The sequence below is a fragment of the Mustelus asterias genome, chromosome 9 (genome assembly GCF_964213995.1).
Source record: "Mustelus asterias chromosome 9, sMusAst1.hap1.1, whole genome shotgun sequence".
NCBI classification, from domain to species: Eukaryota; Metazoa; Chordata; class Chondrichthyes; order Carcharhiniformes; family Triakidae; genus Mustelus; species Mustelus asterias.
In genome coordinates this window covers 110,760,459-110,774,455 of record NC_135809.1, presented here as the reverse complement: position 1 = coordinate 110,774,455, position 13,997 = coordinate 110,760,459, and the positions used below count along the sequence as shown (strand labels likewise).

The 13,997-nt window shown below is 41.7% G+C and overlaps 1 protein-coding gene across 3 annotated transcripts in view; it reads left to right on the top strand.

Annotated features, from left to right (window-relative positions):
* Positions 1-13,997, top strand: part of phrf1 (PHD and ring finger domains 1) — an 88,367-nt gene that overhangs the window by 34,300 nt on the left and 40,070 nt on the right. For 2 of the 3 annotated variants that reach the window (XM_078220845.1, XM_078220846.1), the window contains exons 5-7: positions 2,908-2,991; positions 3,477-3,598; positions 13,127-13,218. In XM_078220845.1, the coding sequence (XP_078076971.1) occupies positions 2,908-2,991; positions 3,477-3,598; positions 13,127-13,218 (298 nt within the window). Of the gene's footprint in view, positions 1-2,907; positions 2,992-3,476; positions 3,599-4,239; positions 4,357-13,126; positions 13,219-13,997 lie in introns of those variants that run through there. The other variant, XM_078220847.1, reaches the window with a different exon arrangement.

Here is a 13,997-nt window from a genome sequence, read left to right as displayed (position 1 = left end):
TCAGATGCAGTATAACGTTGGTAAGTGTGAGGTCATCCAAATGGGTAGGAAAAACAGAATGGTAAAGTATTATTTAAATGGTGATAGATCGGGAAATGTTGATGTACAAAGGGTGTCCTTGTACACCAATCACTGAAGGCAAGCAGGTACAGCATGCAGTTAAGAAGACAAATGGAATGTTGGCCTTCATTGCAAGAGGACTTGAGTACAGGAGCAAGGATGTCTTGTTGCAACTGTACAGGGCCTTAGTGAGACCACCTATGGAGTATGGTGCACAGTTTTGGTCTTCTTGCCTGAGGATATACTTGCCATAGAGGAAGTGCAGCGAAGGTGTTCACCAGACTTACTCTTGGGATGGTACAATTGTCGTATGAGGAGAAATTGGATCAACTAGGCACTGGAGTTTGAATGTATGAGAGGGAATCTTGCTGAAATGTATAAAATTTTGACAGGACTGGATAGATTGGATGCAGGAATGATGTTTCCTCTGGTTGCGGAGGTGGGGGGCTGGTCTAGAACAAGGGTTATAGTATCAAGATATAGGGTAGGCCATGTAGGACTGAGAGGAGGTGAAACCCCTTCACTTGGAGGATAGTGAAGCTTTGGAATTCTGTACTACAGAAGGCTATAGAGGCCACGTCACTGAACAGAAGTCGATAGATTTCTAGACTCTAAAGGCATCAAAGGGTATGGGGAGAGCATGGGAGAATGGTGTTGAGATAAGATCAGCCATGAAATTGAATGGCGGAGGAGGCTCAAAGAGCCGAATTACCTATCTCTGCTCCAGTTTTCTGTGCTTCTAAGAGGAGGTCAGAGGTTGGGAATCCTGTGGCGAGTAACTCACCTCTTGATTCCCCAACCTACCCTCTATCTACAAGGCACAAGTCAGGAGTGTAATGGTATACTCTTCACTTGCCAGGATGAGTGCGGCTCCAACAACACTCGAAGCTCGACAGCATTTAGGAAAAGCAGCCCTCTTGATCAGCGTCCAATACATCACCTTAAACATTCACCATAGACGCACAGTGGCAGCAGTGAGTACCATATACAAGATGCTCTACAGCAACTCGCCAAGCCTCTCTTAACATCACTTTGCAAACCCGCAACTACTAGAAGGGCAAGAGCAACAGACCCATGGGAATATCACCATTTGCAAGTTCCCTTCCAAGCCATACACCATCCTGACTTGCAACTACATCACGGTTCCTTCACTCGCTGTGTCAAAATCCTGGAACTCCCTGGGTATAATTTCACAAGATGGAATGTGGCAGTTCAAGAAGGCAGCTCACAACAACCTTCTCAAGGGCAAATAGAGATGGGCAACAGATGCTGCCTTGCCAGAAACACTTGCATTCATCAGTCACAAAGATGACTTGACATACTTCTCTACATTTCATTTCATCTACCACATGTTTGCCCAATTCAATAGTCTGTCTATATCTTGTGAAGTTGGTTATTATCCTCCTTATTGCTTGTACATTCCTGGATTTTATGTCATCTGCAAACTTTGAAGTCATGCCCTCTATATTCAAGTACTGGTTGTTAATAGATATCAAAAAGAGCATCGTTACCAAAATGAACCCTTGGTGAATACCACTGTATATTTACTGTTCATCATTGCTGTCTGCTTGTTGTATCTGTTGTATGAATGGTTGTGCTAAAGGAATTGAATTTAATGATTTTTTTAAAAAGCAGTTTATTGTTTGCTAAGCCAAGTTTTGATTTAGTTCCCTTTTTTTCAAGTGTGCAATCTACAAAATTTAAGAAAGGTTTGAAATCAATCAGAAAGGTTTTCCCAAGCTAGACGGTGCGTATGTGTGGAACCCAGTCTCAGAGAGAAAACTATTTTGCATTCCAGTGACACTTTCAGGAGGCAGAATAATAACTGTTGTAAATGGTGGTTAAGGATTTGTAGATTTGTGCAACATTACTTATTTTTCAGTGATTCGGTGATAGAACTCTTTTGTACAATATTACCAATGTATTTCTGTACCAGTGATGGGATGTTAGTACAAATCAACTAATTTTCAAGTTCCCATTACAGAAAAATCTGATAAGATTGGAAGCGACACTGAGAAAACATTCTTAACTGTTATACTAACTGGTGTATTTTATATTTTCAAATAAAATTATTTTTTATAGTAATCCTGATCAATTATATGTGACTGCACCTATCCTTAAATGATATTCACAGCAAGAAAGAGATGTCTGATGCATTTGTAGTCAGCCAGACATTATTCTTTTCACATTTGCTCCTCTCCTTAATAATTTGAAAGAAATATGGCAGTGGTATTTCCCTTTAGAATGTCAGTCATGCCTCAGTGGGGAGCAGTCTTGCCTCTGAGTCAGAAGATTGTAGTTTCAATGTCCAATCCAGGGCAGTCACATAATCCAGGCTGCCACTTCAGCACAGTACTGAGGGGGTGCTGCACATGCCGTAAGTGTGTTGTGTTTTGAGTGAGTTGTTAAACCAAGGTTCTGCCTGCCCCTTCAGCTGGATGTAAAATTCCATGCAGTATTCGAAGAAGAGCAGGGGATTTCCCCTGTTAACCTGACAAATATTTATCCCTCAACCACCATTAACAAACCAAATGAATTCATCACATTGCTGTTTATGGGACCTTTCTGTGTGCACATTGGCTGCTGCATTTCCTACATTGCAACAATGACTGCACCTTGGCACATCCTGATGTCATGAAAGAAGCTACGTAAATGTAAATTCTATCTTACTTTACCTCCCATATGCTGGAAGTGCAGGCATTGAGGGTATCCTATAAAGCTACCTGCCATGTGATGTTAACCATCTATAAATTCTGTCGTAAAGTTCCAAAGCAGATGAATTAGCTCACAATTTTGCAAAGAAAAAGAGATTGCTATGATGGTTTATAAATGTTATTTCTCAAACAGAATGCCAATTCATGTCCTGTTGATCGAATCGTCTTCAAACACATCTGTGTTCGCACACATTTTGGAGGGACAGTTTTAAAGAAGGTGAGTTGGAATGGCATAAGCATGCTTGTATAAAATCAAAAAGGCTTAATTTTCCCCTCCTGCTAATGATCAAGGTGATGTGGTTCGGAATTGAGGGTGGGTGGGGTTACAGACAGTGCCCTGTGTGGTAGGAATCTCTGGCACTTTGCACAAATGTCTGATCCTGGACGGTGAATGCTCTGAGGGCACCATAGGTGACCTTGGCTTTACCAGGCATCGAGGTGTGTCCAGCTCTAGCTATCACATGTGCCTAACAATAATCCTTGGGGGTAACAAGGTCTGTTGAAACTATCCTTGTTTATATTGTGCACATATTGAGAACAGACCCACTTGCAGCCAAACTCACTTGAATGGAAATCACGACTCGCCTCTCCCTAGTCTTTCTTGGTGTCACATGTCTGGTGTCATTGAAGGGGAGGGGGAGGAAAATGGTACCTTTAATAGGTCGAACATTTAACTACTACAAACTCCGGCTTCTTTTGAAGATTCCAGCCCAGAACCCCGATAAAGGCAATGAAGAGGAGGAAGCGGACGTGACAAACTGTGAGGTGTGTGGACGAAGTGACCGGGAAGATAGCCTTCTCCTCTGTGATGGTTGTGATTCGGGGTATGTAATCAGCTGAACATGATAACTTAAAGCTGTGTTTGGAAACAGTGATGATTCAAATTGCTTTTGTTATAATGACAGCCTGATCTTCAGTACATCCAAACATTAGCTCTATAATGGCCGGAAAATGTACTGCTATCAGTTCTAGAGAACCTCTTCTCTCCCTGTCCTCTGTTGCTTGATCTTTGTGCAGTATTTGTGGTAACACAGCTTCAGCTAGTGAATGTATTAGAAGATAGGATTTCTTTCTTCTAAATTTAAAAGTTCTTCCTCAAAATAATGGGGTACAAAATTGTTGATGTTCAGGGTATTAAACATACAGTAATAACTATTATTTACAATAACACTTTGGTGAATTTGCAAAGTATCTCCCTGATAATTCACACATTACAGTTATCGATCTCAGGGTTCACGACTGATCAGGCCTCGTTGAATTAATGCCCCTTTTATACTTCTGCCTGAACCCAACTATGTGAGAATCCACATGATCCATAATGCCACTTTATTCAATTAGCTGCTCTTGCTCCTTGATATCCGCAGTTTTAACAAGAATAACTTCCCAACTAGCTTCACCTTGATTAAACTGTCAAATCGTTCAACTAGAGGCAGTTACTGAGATTAATGAATTAGGGGCTCCTACAGGTGACGTTTTTACTTGGCCTTGGAAGATGTCTCCTGGGAGGTCAGCTGAGGGATCTAGGGGGCCAGGACAAAGAAATCTTGTGACTGAATCCTTATCAGCTAAACATCTCTGTCTGGTAAGTTCTAATTCCCACTGACCGACTGAATGTTGAAGCCCATTTGATGGGCATAAGCTAAAAGTTAATATGCAGAACACCAGACTATTTAATTACCCCTTTACCTGCAAGTACAAATCACCAGGTTACCAGTTGCTGCTGGGTCAGGGAATGGAATGAAACATGATATGCTGAGGCAATGATGCCACCTTACTGGCTGTAGTCTGAAACTACAGCACCGTTGTGACTTGTTTACATAGAAAATTCCTGTTCAGACTGGTAACAGTGTTTTCAATGTCACAATGTTGAACTAAGAAACGTGACTAAAAACAGTTCCAGCAGGAATGGAAATTTACCACTAGGGAATGCATGGATATATTTGACTTCTAATATTAGTTCATCCGCAATGGTGTTACACATGCAAGTTCAAAGTTTATTATAATTTTCAGTTAAAGTGGCGTCAGATAGAATCCCTACAGTGCAGAAGGAGGCCATTCGGCCCATCGAGCTGCACGGGCAACAATCCTACCCAAGCCCTATCCCTGTAACTCCATATGTTTATCCTGCCACTCCCCCTGACACTAAGGGGCAATTTAGCATGGCCAATCAACCTGACCTGCACATCTTTGGAGTGTGGGAGGAAACCGGAGCACCCAGGGGAAACCCACGCAGACACGGGGAATAATGCACAACCTCCATACAGACAGTCACCCAAGGCCAGAATTGAACCCGGGGTCCCTGGTACTGCTAGCCATTGTGCTACCGTGCTGCCCATGTGTCACTGTGCCACCCATGTTGGCGTGGGGAGGGGGAGGTTAGTTGCATTTTGGCTAGTTTGAGTCAATGCTTCCCCATTTTTAAAAAAAATGCAATTTCTTGGGCATTTTTATGATTAAATTCTACTGGCACAATTACAAAGGAAACTGCTATGTAAACTTTCCATGCCATTATTGCACTCAAATGATTATTGTGAGTCCACTGAGGGGCAAGGGAGGAATTGCAGTGTGATAAACTTACATAGGCAGCTGCCATTATAAAAATGTACGTGGGAATTTATACTGAACACCAACAAGAAGTGTGTGCAAGTGCATGATTTTTAAAATAGATTGTATTAAAGTTTCGCATTATTTGTAGAAAGAATGCAAGCCTGCTTTTGCCTCCAAAAAAGTTGAAATGTACAAACTTTTTTTTCCTTTCTAGATTTATATTTTTATGAAAACCGTTATTAGTTTATAGCAAGGGATAACTAAAGGCTTTTCTGGAACTTTGCATAGGCAAATAGTGCCTATGCCTGGTGCAACCATTCTGACTTCTCTTTATGTTCTTTTTGGTGATAACATAATCTATAAGATCATGGCAAATGCAGTGATAGGAAAAGCTGTAGCTCGAGAAAGATGGGCTAAATAGTTTCTGTCTCGGTGATAGACGTGCCAATATAATGTATACATGTTTGTCTATATATGATGTGATTTATAATATCATAATTTGAATTCTCAAAGAAGCTGGAGCATTTACAATAAACTTCTTAACCATAGATATTAGGAGCAGGAGTAGACCTTTTGGCCCTTCGAGGCTGATCCTCTATCTCAATGCCATATTCTTGCTATCTCCCCTTGAAAATCTAAAAAAAATATCTGTCTCTTTCTTGAATACGTTCAGTGACTTGGCCTTGACAGTCTTCTGAGGTTGAGAATTTTTCCTCATCTCAGTCTTAAATGGTCTATCCAGTACCCTGACACTGTGTTCCTTGGTTCTAGATTCTGCTGCCAGGGAAAACATCCTCTCTGCATTTAGTCTGTCCAGTCATGTTGGAATTTTACATGTTTCAATCAGATCTCCTCTCCTTTTAAACTCTAGTGACTACAGGTCCAGTCGAACCAAACTCTCCTCATAGGACAGTCTTGCCAACCCTGCTTCAGCCTAGTGAACCTTCGCTGCACTCCCTCTTTCTTAGGTGAGGAGACCAAAACTGCATGCAATACTCCAGGTGTGATCTCACCAATGCCCTGTTTGCCTGCAGTAAGACATCCCTGTTTCTGAACTCAATTCCTCTTGCAATGAAGAACATAAAATTTGCCTCCCTAATTGTTTGCTGTACCTGCCTCTTGACTTTCATTGATTGGTGTACTAGGACACCCAGATCCCTTTGTACATCCACAATTCCCAATACACCACTATTTAATTCTTTTAGTATGTTTTACAAAGATAAACTTCTTAACCATAGATATCAGTGACTTGGCCTTGACAGTCTTCTGAGGTAGAAAATTTTTCCTCATCTCAGTCTTAAATGGTCTATCCAGTACCCTGACACTGTATTCCTTGGTTCTAGATTCTGCTGCCAGGGAAAACATCCTCTCTGCATTTAGTCTGTCCAGTCATGTTGGAATTTTACATGTTTCAATCAGATCTCCTCTCCTTTTAAACTCTAGTGACTACAGGTCCAGTCGAACCAAACTCTCCAGTATCTAGAAGGGGTATGTTAACATATGTGACTTGTTATGTTAAATTAACAAATTTATCTTTAATGTGGTGATCGGGGACACCAACTTGCGAAGGGCCTCAGAACTTTTGCACATATGCAGACAGGGAGTGGGCTCCACATGTGCAGATGAAATCGGTGTGAAAACCTGGAGGTGACTGGAAAACGTACCATCAAGAAGAAGTGTTACAGGCAGGGAATAGGGAGAGGGGATAAAGGAAAGTCCCAAAGTAAAAGTGCCAGAGATGGGACGGGGACAGGAAGAAGTCTCAGTTCAGTTAAAAAGGCTTCAAATAGGGGAAGGACTGTGGGTAGCAGACTTAAATTGAAGAAGGCTCTGGAGAAACCCCGAAGATCAAAGGGGGCAGTCAAAGGTTGATAACTCTTTGCTGAAGGCTGTCAGGGCAGAGGCACCTCTCTGGAGCAGTAGTGTTCTGCTTGGCGCAGCCAAAGATCTGAGGTTGTGTTTGGCAGTTGCTGCTTGACTGTATACACAGGAATCCTGGGGAGTGGAATCTTAGAGATCAAAGCCTTGTGAGGTGGGCATAGTTGATGCTGCTTCAATTGGAGTGACCTTTGGAGGGAATTCCCTGGTTAGATCTTCAAAGATGAAGACTAGAATTTCTTGTGAGAGTTTCAGTGAGATTGGTTGATTCACACTGAAATTTGGATGGGTGTTGATAAATTCATGGACTCTGTCTTGGTTGCATCCGTCATTTATTACACTTTCTGTTAATTTACATGTACCTCATATTATCTCTGAATGTTAAAAGTATAAGATATCTGACCTTGTATAGTAAAATTTATTTTTGTTCAAAACCTATGGAATCTTGTGACCGTATTCATTTGAGTTTCAAATTTTGTCTACTTTAAACAAAACATTATCAATCTCTAACTGGATCTTGCCAAAATCCTGGGCGTCCAGTCAAGGATGTTAACAGACTGGTCTAGTAATCCAGAGGGCTGAGCTAATGCTCCTGAGACATGTGCTCAAATCCCACAATGGCAAGTTAAATTCAGTTAATCAAATAATATCTCGTGCGCAGTGGTTAGCACTGCTGCCTCACAGCGCCAGGGACCTGGGTTTGATTCCGGCCTCAGATAACTGTCTGTGTGAAGTTTGCACATTCTCCCCGTGTCTGCGTGGGTTTCCTCCAGGTGCTCTGGTTTCCTCCCATAGTCCAAAGATGTACGGGTTAAGTTGATTGGCCATGCTAAATTGCCCCTAAGTGTTAGGGGGAATTAGCAGATATATATGTGGGGTTCCGGAGATAGGACCTGGGTGAGATTGTTGTCGGTGCAGACTCGATGGGCCGAATGGCCTCCTCCTGCACTGTAGGGATCCTATGAAAAAGCTTGCACCTGTACTGGTGTCCATGAACAAACTGGATTGTTGTAAACACCGAGCTGGTTCATTAATGTCCTCGGGGAAGGAAATCTGCCATCGATAACCCTGGTCTGGCCCACGTGTGGCTCCAGATCCACAGCAATGTGATTGAAACGTAGAATCATTTGAAGGAGGCTATATGTCCTGTGGTGTCTTTGTCAGCTTAAAACAGGTAATCCAGCCTAATTTCACTTTCCAGCTCTTGGTCCATAGCCCTGTAGGTTACAGCACTTCAAATGCAGACCCAAGTGCATTTTAAATACCATCCTTTCGGGCAGTGATTTACAGTTCCCACGATCCTCTAACTCTTAACTGTCCTTTAAAATCGCTGAGTAAACTTCTCTGTTGTATTCAAGAAGACAAGTCATCAACACCTTCTTAAGGGCACTTGGAGCTGGATAATAAATGCTGGCCTTGGCAGCAATGCCTGCATCCTGTAGATGTGGCATATTGCTGAAATATTTTGCTGTTTGAACCATTAAGCCATTGTTTCAGTCCCCACTCCAAACTCTGTTCCCAAGTTACTGACTTCATCCCTTTCCCTGCCAGCAATCTGAGATTAAATGAGTCTGTTGATAACCTTGGTGTCACATTAGACCCCAAGATGAGCTTCTGGCCTTTTTAATGCTTTTGCTTTTTCATCTCCATAGAGTCCCCCAATTTCACCCCTTTCTGTCTCAACTTACCTGCAGTTGAAACCCTCATTTATGCCTACACTACCTATAAAGTTGACCATTCCAACTTGCTTCTGGTTGGTGTTGCACATTGTCGAAAACTTCAAGTCATCCAAAACTCTGCTGCCCATGTCTAACTCGCACCAAATTTTGTCTCCTATTGTCTCTGCTCACTGAGATGTATTGACTCCCGGCCAAGCAATGTCTTGATTTTAAAATTCTAGGCCATGTTTTCAAATTTCTCCATATCCTCAATATCCTCCAGTCCCACAGAGAAGATATCTAATTCTGGCCTCTTGTGCTTCCCTGAATTTAGTCGCTTCATCATTGGCGATTGCAACTTCAGTTTTCAAGGCCTTAAGCTCGGGAATACTCTTCCCAAACTTCTCCACTACTCCTCTCACCATCTTTCTTAAGGCACTCCTTAAAATATACCCTTTGACCAAGTTTTCGACTGGGTAGAATCTTGATGTCCGAGTCGATATGCACGATCTTCTTGGAGATCCCCTCCACTTTGAGCCAGCGGTTTGTGGTGTCAGTGGTAGCCATGATGTGGAGATCCACACCAAGCTTTTGGTCAACTGACCTAATATCTCCTTGTGTGGCTTAGTGGCATATTTGGTTTACAGTTCTTCTGTTAAGTGCATTGGGATGCTTTATTAAGGTAAGGATGCTATTTAAATGCAAGTTGATGCTGTTGAGCGCTAAACAACCAAGTGTTTCCGAAATATACAGATGACCGGGACTGGAGAAAAGTAATACACTACAGTTCCCCAGAATGGGCAAAATACTGCAGATGCTGGAATCTGAAACAAGAACAGAGAAAGCTGGAAAAACTCTGCGGGTTTGGCAGCATCAATAGGGAGAGAAAACAGAGTTAATGTTTCGAGTCCGTTTGGTTCTTTATCAGAACTGAAGAGAGGGAGAAATGTGTTAGATATTAAACTGTAGCTGTAAGAGATTGCAACCTTATTGTCTCTATCTTTGTAAGTTAAGCCTTTTAGCCCTGGTATATTTCTGGTGAACCTATGCTGCACCCTCTTAAAGGCTAATACATCCTAAAATGAACGCAGTACTCCAGATGAGGTCTGCTAGTTGTGGTTTGTGCTGTTTGAAAATTAAAGTGTCCCACCATAACATTTTAATGGAGGAAGTTAATCTGGGGAAAAGACTGCAGTATTTTGCTCAAAAGAAATGGGATAACTCTGAGTGTCATCGTACAACTTTTGATTTGATGAGATGGCGATAATAATGAGTGGTGAAAATCTCTGGTTAAAGTAACATGTTTAACAGAGTTTTTGTGACATGTTTTTCAACTATGATCTGATTGGTCTTCTGTTCGTATTGTGGTTTTATAAGAAGGAGTGTTAGTTTAAAAGTTCACCCACATATTTTGCAGTGACAAACTCTCAGGATTGAAAATGACTGAACTGAGTGACAAGTAATGAATCACAATACATTTTTAATATCGAGCATCCCTTTACATTCTAGTACCGCCACCACTGCAGTGCCAACAGAGAGAGTGCAGTCATATCTGTTTCCTCATTTTTTCTGGAGGTAGATGATCTAATCATGCAGCCCCATTATGCCATGTGTCAGCATTCTCTGACACTGGAGAAAGTGCCCTGCCTGATAATGGAAGTTGTGCTGTTTGGATCACTGCTCTGCTGCAAGATTCTGCACAAGCACTCTTACCTATTGTCTGAGATCTGAAATTGGCCTTGACTATGTAGGTGGGGTGAAATTCAGTGAAATGGCCAGTCCCAACATGTGTACATCACTTTTTAAATGCAAGAAATCATTGTGGAGCCATTGGAGTTTCCAGACAAGATCGTCATTCATTCTATTTTGCCTGTGCAGACGGATAAGGCACTAGCCTCCTAAGCCAGGGATTGTGGGTTCAAGTCCCATCTGAGGTGGTGCATGTTTTGGGCGGCATGGTGGCACAGTAGTTAGCACTGCTCCCTTACCCGGGTCCCAAGTCAGGGACCCGGGTTCGATTCCCGGCTTGGGTCACTGTGTGTGTGGAGTCTGTACGTTCTCCCTGTGTCTGCATGGGATTCCTCCGGGTGCTCCAGTCTCCTTCCACAGTCTGAAAGGCATGCTTTGACCATGCTAAATTCTCCCTCAGTGTACCTGAACAGGCGCCGGAGTGTGGCGACTAAGGGATTTTCACAGTAACTTCATTGCAGTGTTAATGTAAGCTTACATGTGACATTGATAAATAAATACAGACTCGGTGTTGCAGCATTTTTCAACTTATCCTACTGCATGGCTTTTTCACTCTGAACCCTGCCTCTGCTTCAAACATTTATAACATTTTATCTCAAAAGTTCCAAAATCGAGGAGACATAAAGTGAAGAATTTAAAGTGAAGATGTAGAAGTTTACCTTTATTTTAGTGCATTGGGTGAGTCCATGGAGAACAAACAGTTACACAGTTCAACATGTGATAGAAAGTGGAAGAACTGGCTAGTTTTTCATTAGAGAATAGATTGAGATGGTGGCATGATGATGAGAGGTGAGGATAATTTGGAGCCAAGTAGCTTTCACCATAGAATTTATTACAGTGCCTTAGAGACTGATGGCTTTGAAGAAGGTATTTGAGTTTGCACTGACTGACCAAAAAGAATTGCACAACAAAATTTCAGGTTTTAAAATCTTTACTGTAGCAAACAAAGTGCAAGCAACATCAAAAACATTAAACACCTAATATATTAAACAACCGAAAACATATCTCTTCTCAATTTCTTAACTCGATTGATAGCTCCACACCGCAACACTGCGGCACGCTCTCCACAGGATTACAGTCTTTACAGGACCCAATCGCAAGTTACCCCCAGCTTCCAATATGCTTGCATCTCCTCTTGCATCTCCTCCTTTCACCAAATCATAACATCCAGTGAATATTGAAGGTCCTTTAACTCGGTTTTCCAAGAAATCCCGAACTGACTTCCAGCAGCACAGCCCACCTCAATGATTCCTTTCCCCCTGCCATGCCAGGATGAATCTTTCAGAGTTCTTTGGTTCCAGCCAGTTTCCCCCCCCCTCCTCCTTGATTAGAGGACTTGCTGCCATCAGCCTTCCACCTGGTAGCTAACACAGAACAGCTCTTTCCCTGCTGCTGACGGTCGCTGTCGTCTCTCTGTCTTTATGATAAACTCTCCTGTCTGTGTTCCTGTTTAAAGTCTCTGAGACAGAAAGTCTGCAAAAACAAGAACAAAAACCTGGCACTTACATTTCAATAGCATTCGACCTAGATCTTGACCCCATAACCAGCCGATAGCCATTGGACAGAATTCAAAGCAGATCACATGACTTTTCATTACTCCATTTTATCATATATTAAAGAAACAGTTTAAAACATAACCATCCTGTTAAAACGTGGCATTCATAACAGGAAAAAGAGAACTTGAATTTGAATTAATAATCCTGAATTGGCTATTAAAAAGCTTCACTCACACACCCCAAAAAGGCTAGTGATAAATGGAGCAGATGTAGCAACATAGGAAATAAAGGAGGCAATTCAACCCCTCAAGCCTCATTCATCATTCAGTTGGATTGTGGGCAGTTTGTACCTCAACTCCATTTGCTCCATATCTTTTCACGTCTTAAAAAGTTTTATCCAGGAAAAGGGAATCATCTCCTGACAATCAGTTGTCTGAAAATGAACTTGAGTAACAGCTGGGAAAAAGGTGAGATTGAAAAATGCCTGCAAACCCAGCAGAGGCGTCTACTTAATGATTTTATATTGGGAAAACTACCTCCTTTCCTCCACACCTTTACAACAGTAGACATGGTTCATCAGACACTGTGTAAAACACACTGATTTATTTTACACTCAGCTGATGGATGACCATCTTTTAAATGCTGCTAGCTAAACTCAAATCACGTTTTTAAAAATTAATTCTCAGGTTGAGGACATTCATTGCCCATCCTAATTGCATTGAGAGGGTGGTGTTGAGCTTTCTTGAACTGCAGCATTGAAGGTGTTCCCTCAGTGCTTTTAGATGGGGAGTTCAGGATTATGAACCAGCGATGATCAGGATGATACGAGACCTGGAGGTAATGATGTCCCCATGTTCCTCCTGCCTTTGTTCTGTGTTATGAGCCTGAAGATTGAAGTCACATTCTGGGAGAAAGCATTTGGTGCTTATATCTTAATTCTTTAAGGTTATACTTGTCTGCATGTTTAATCGTAACTGTTCTCACATGAATATTTTTGCTGATTCAAACTCTCTCTTTTTTCTAGATACCACTTGGATTGTCTCACTCCTGCCCTCAACACTGTTCCAGTAGAAGAATGGTTTTGCCCAGAATGTGCTGTTAACAATCCAACAGATGGTAAATGAAATTAGCCATATCATTTATATTTTGGGGGGAAAAGTGTCTTTACTTTAAGCTTGTTGAGTTGGGTGTGGAATCTGTGCATAATGTTGGACTGGTTGTGGTGCTCGGCTACCAACCCAGAGGCTGGGAGTTCTGTGGAGTAGGGCTATGTCATGCAAAATTACCTATTGAAAACCCAATAATGTCATAAGTCACAAGCATAACTGCTAAATTGAAGTGTTTTTCTGATAAACTTGCATTTCAAATATACCTAAATATAGGAGTAGACCACTTGGCTCCTTGGGTCTATTGTACCATTCAAAAAGATCATTGTTGATCATTATCATAACTCCATTAATCTATCAATTTCAGTTTTGAAATGGTCAATTGATTCCCTTGCCGTAACAGCTTTCTAGAGGGTAGAAGTTTCAGGTTCCCACTATCCTTTAGATCAGGGGTCTCCAAACTACGGCTCATGGGCCACATCCGGCCCGCAGCGGGCCGCATCCGAATCGGAGTTTGGAGACCATTGCTTTAGATGGAGTGCTTCCTGTTCACCCCTAATTTTAAGATTTTGCTGCCTTGTTCATCCCAACCAGACAAAATAATTTATATCTACTCCATCAAATTCTTTAATCAAATTAAACATTTCATTTAAATCACCTTTTTATCTTCTATACGTGAGGGAATTCAAGCCTGGTCTATTAGATATAGGGCGTTTAAATAAATGTATTTGGAAATTGAATGTTGTGACACATTCTAAATAATAGTGTTCATGAATCGATTTATGCTGG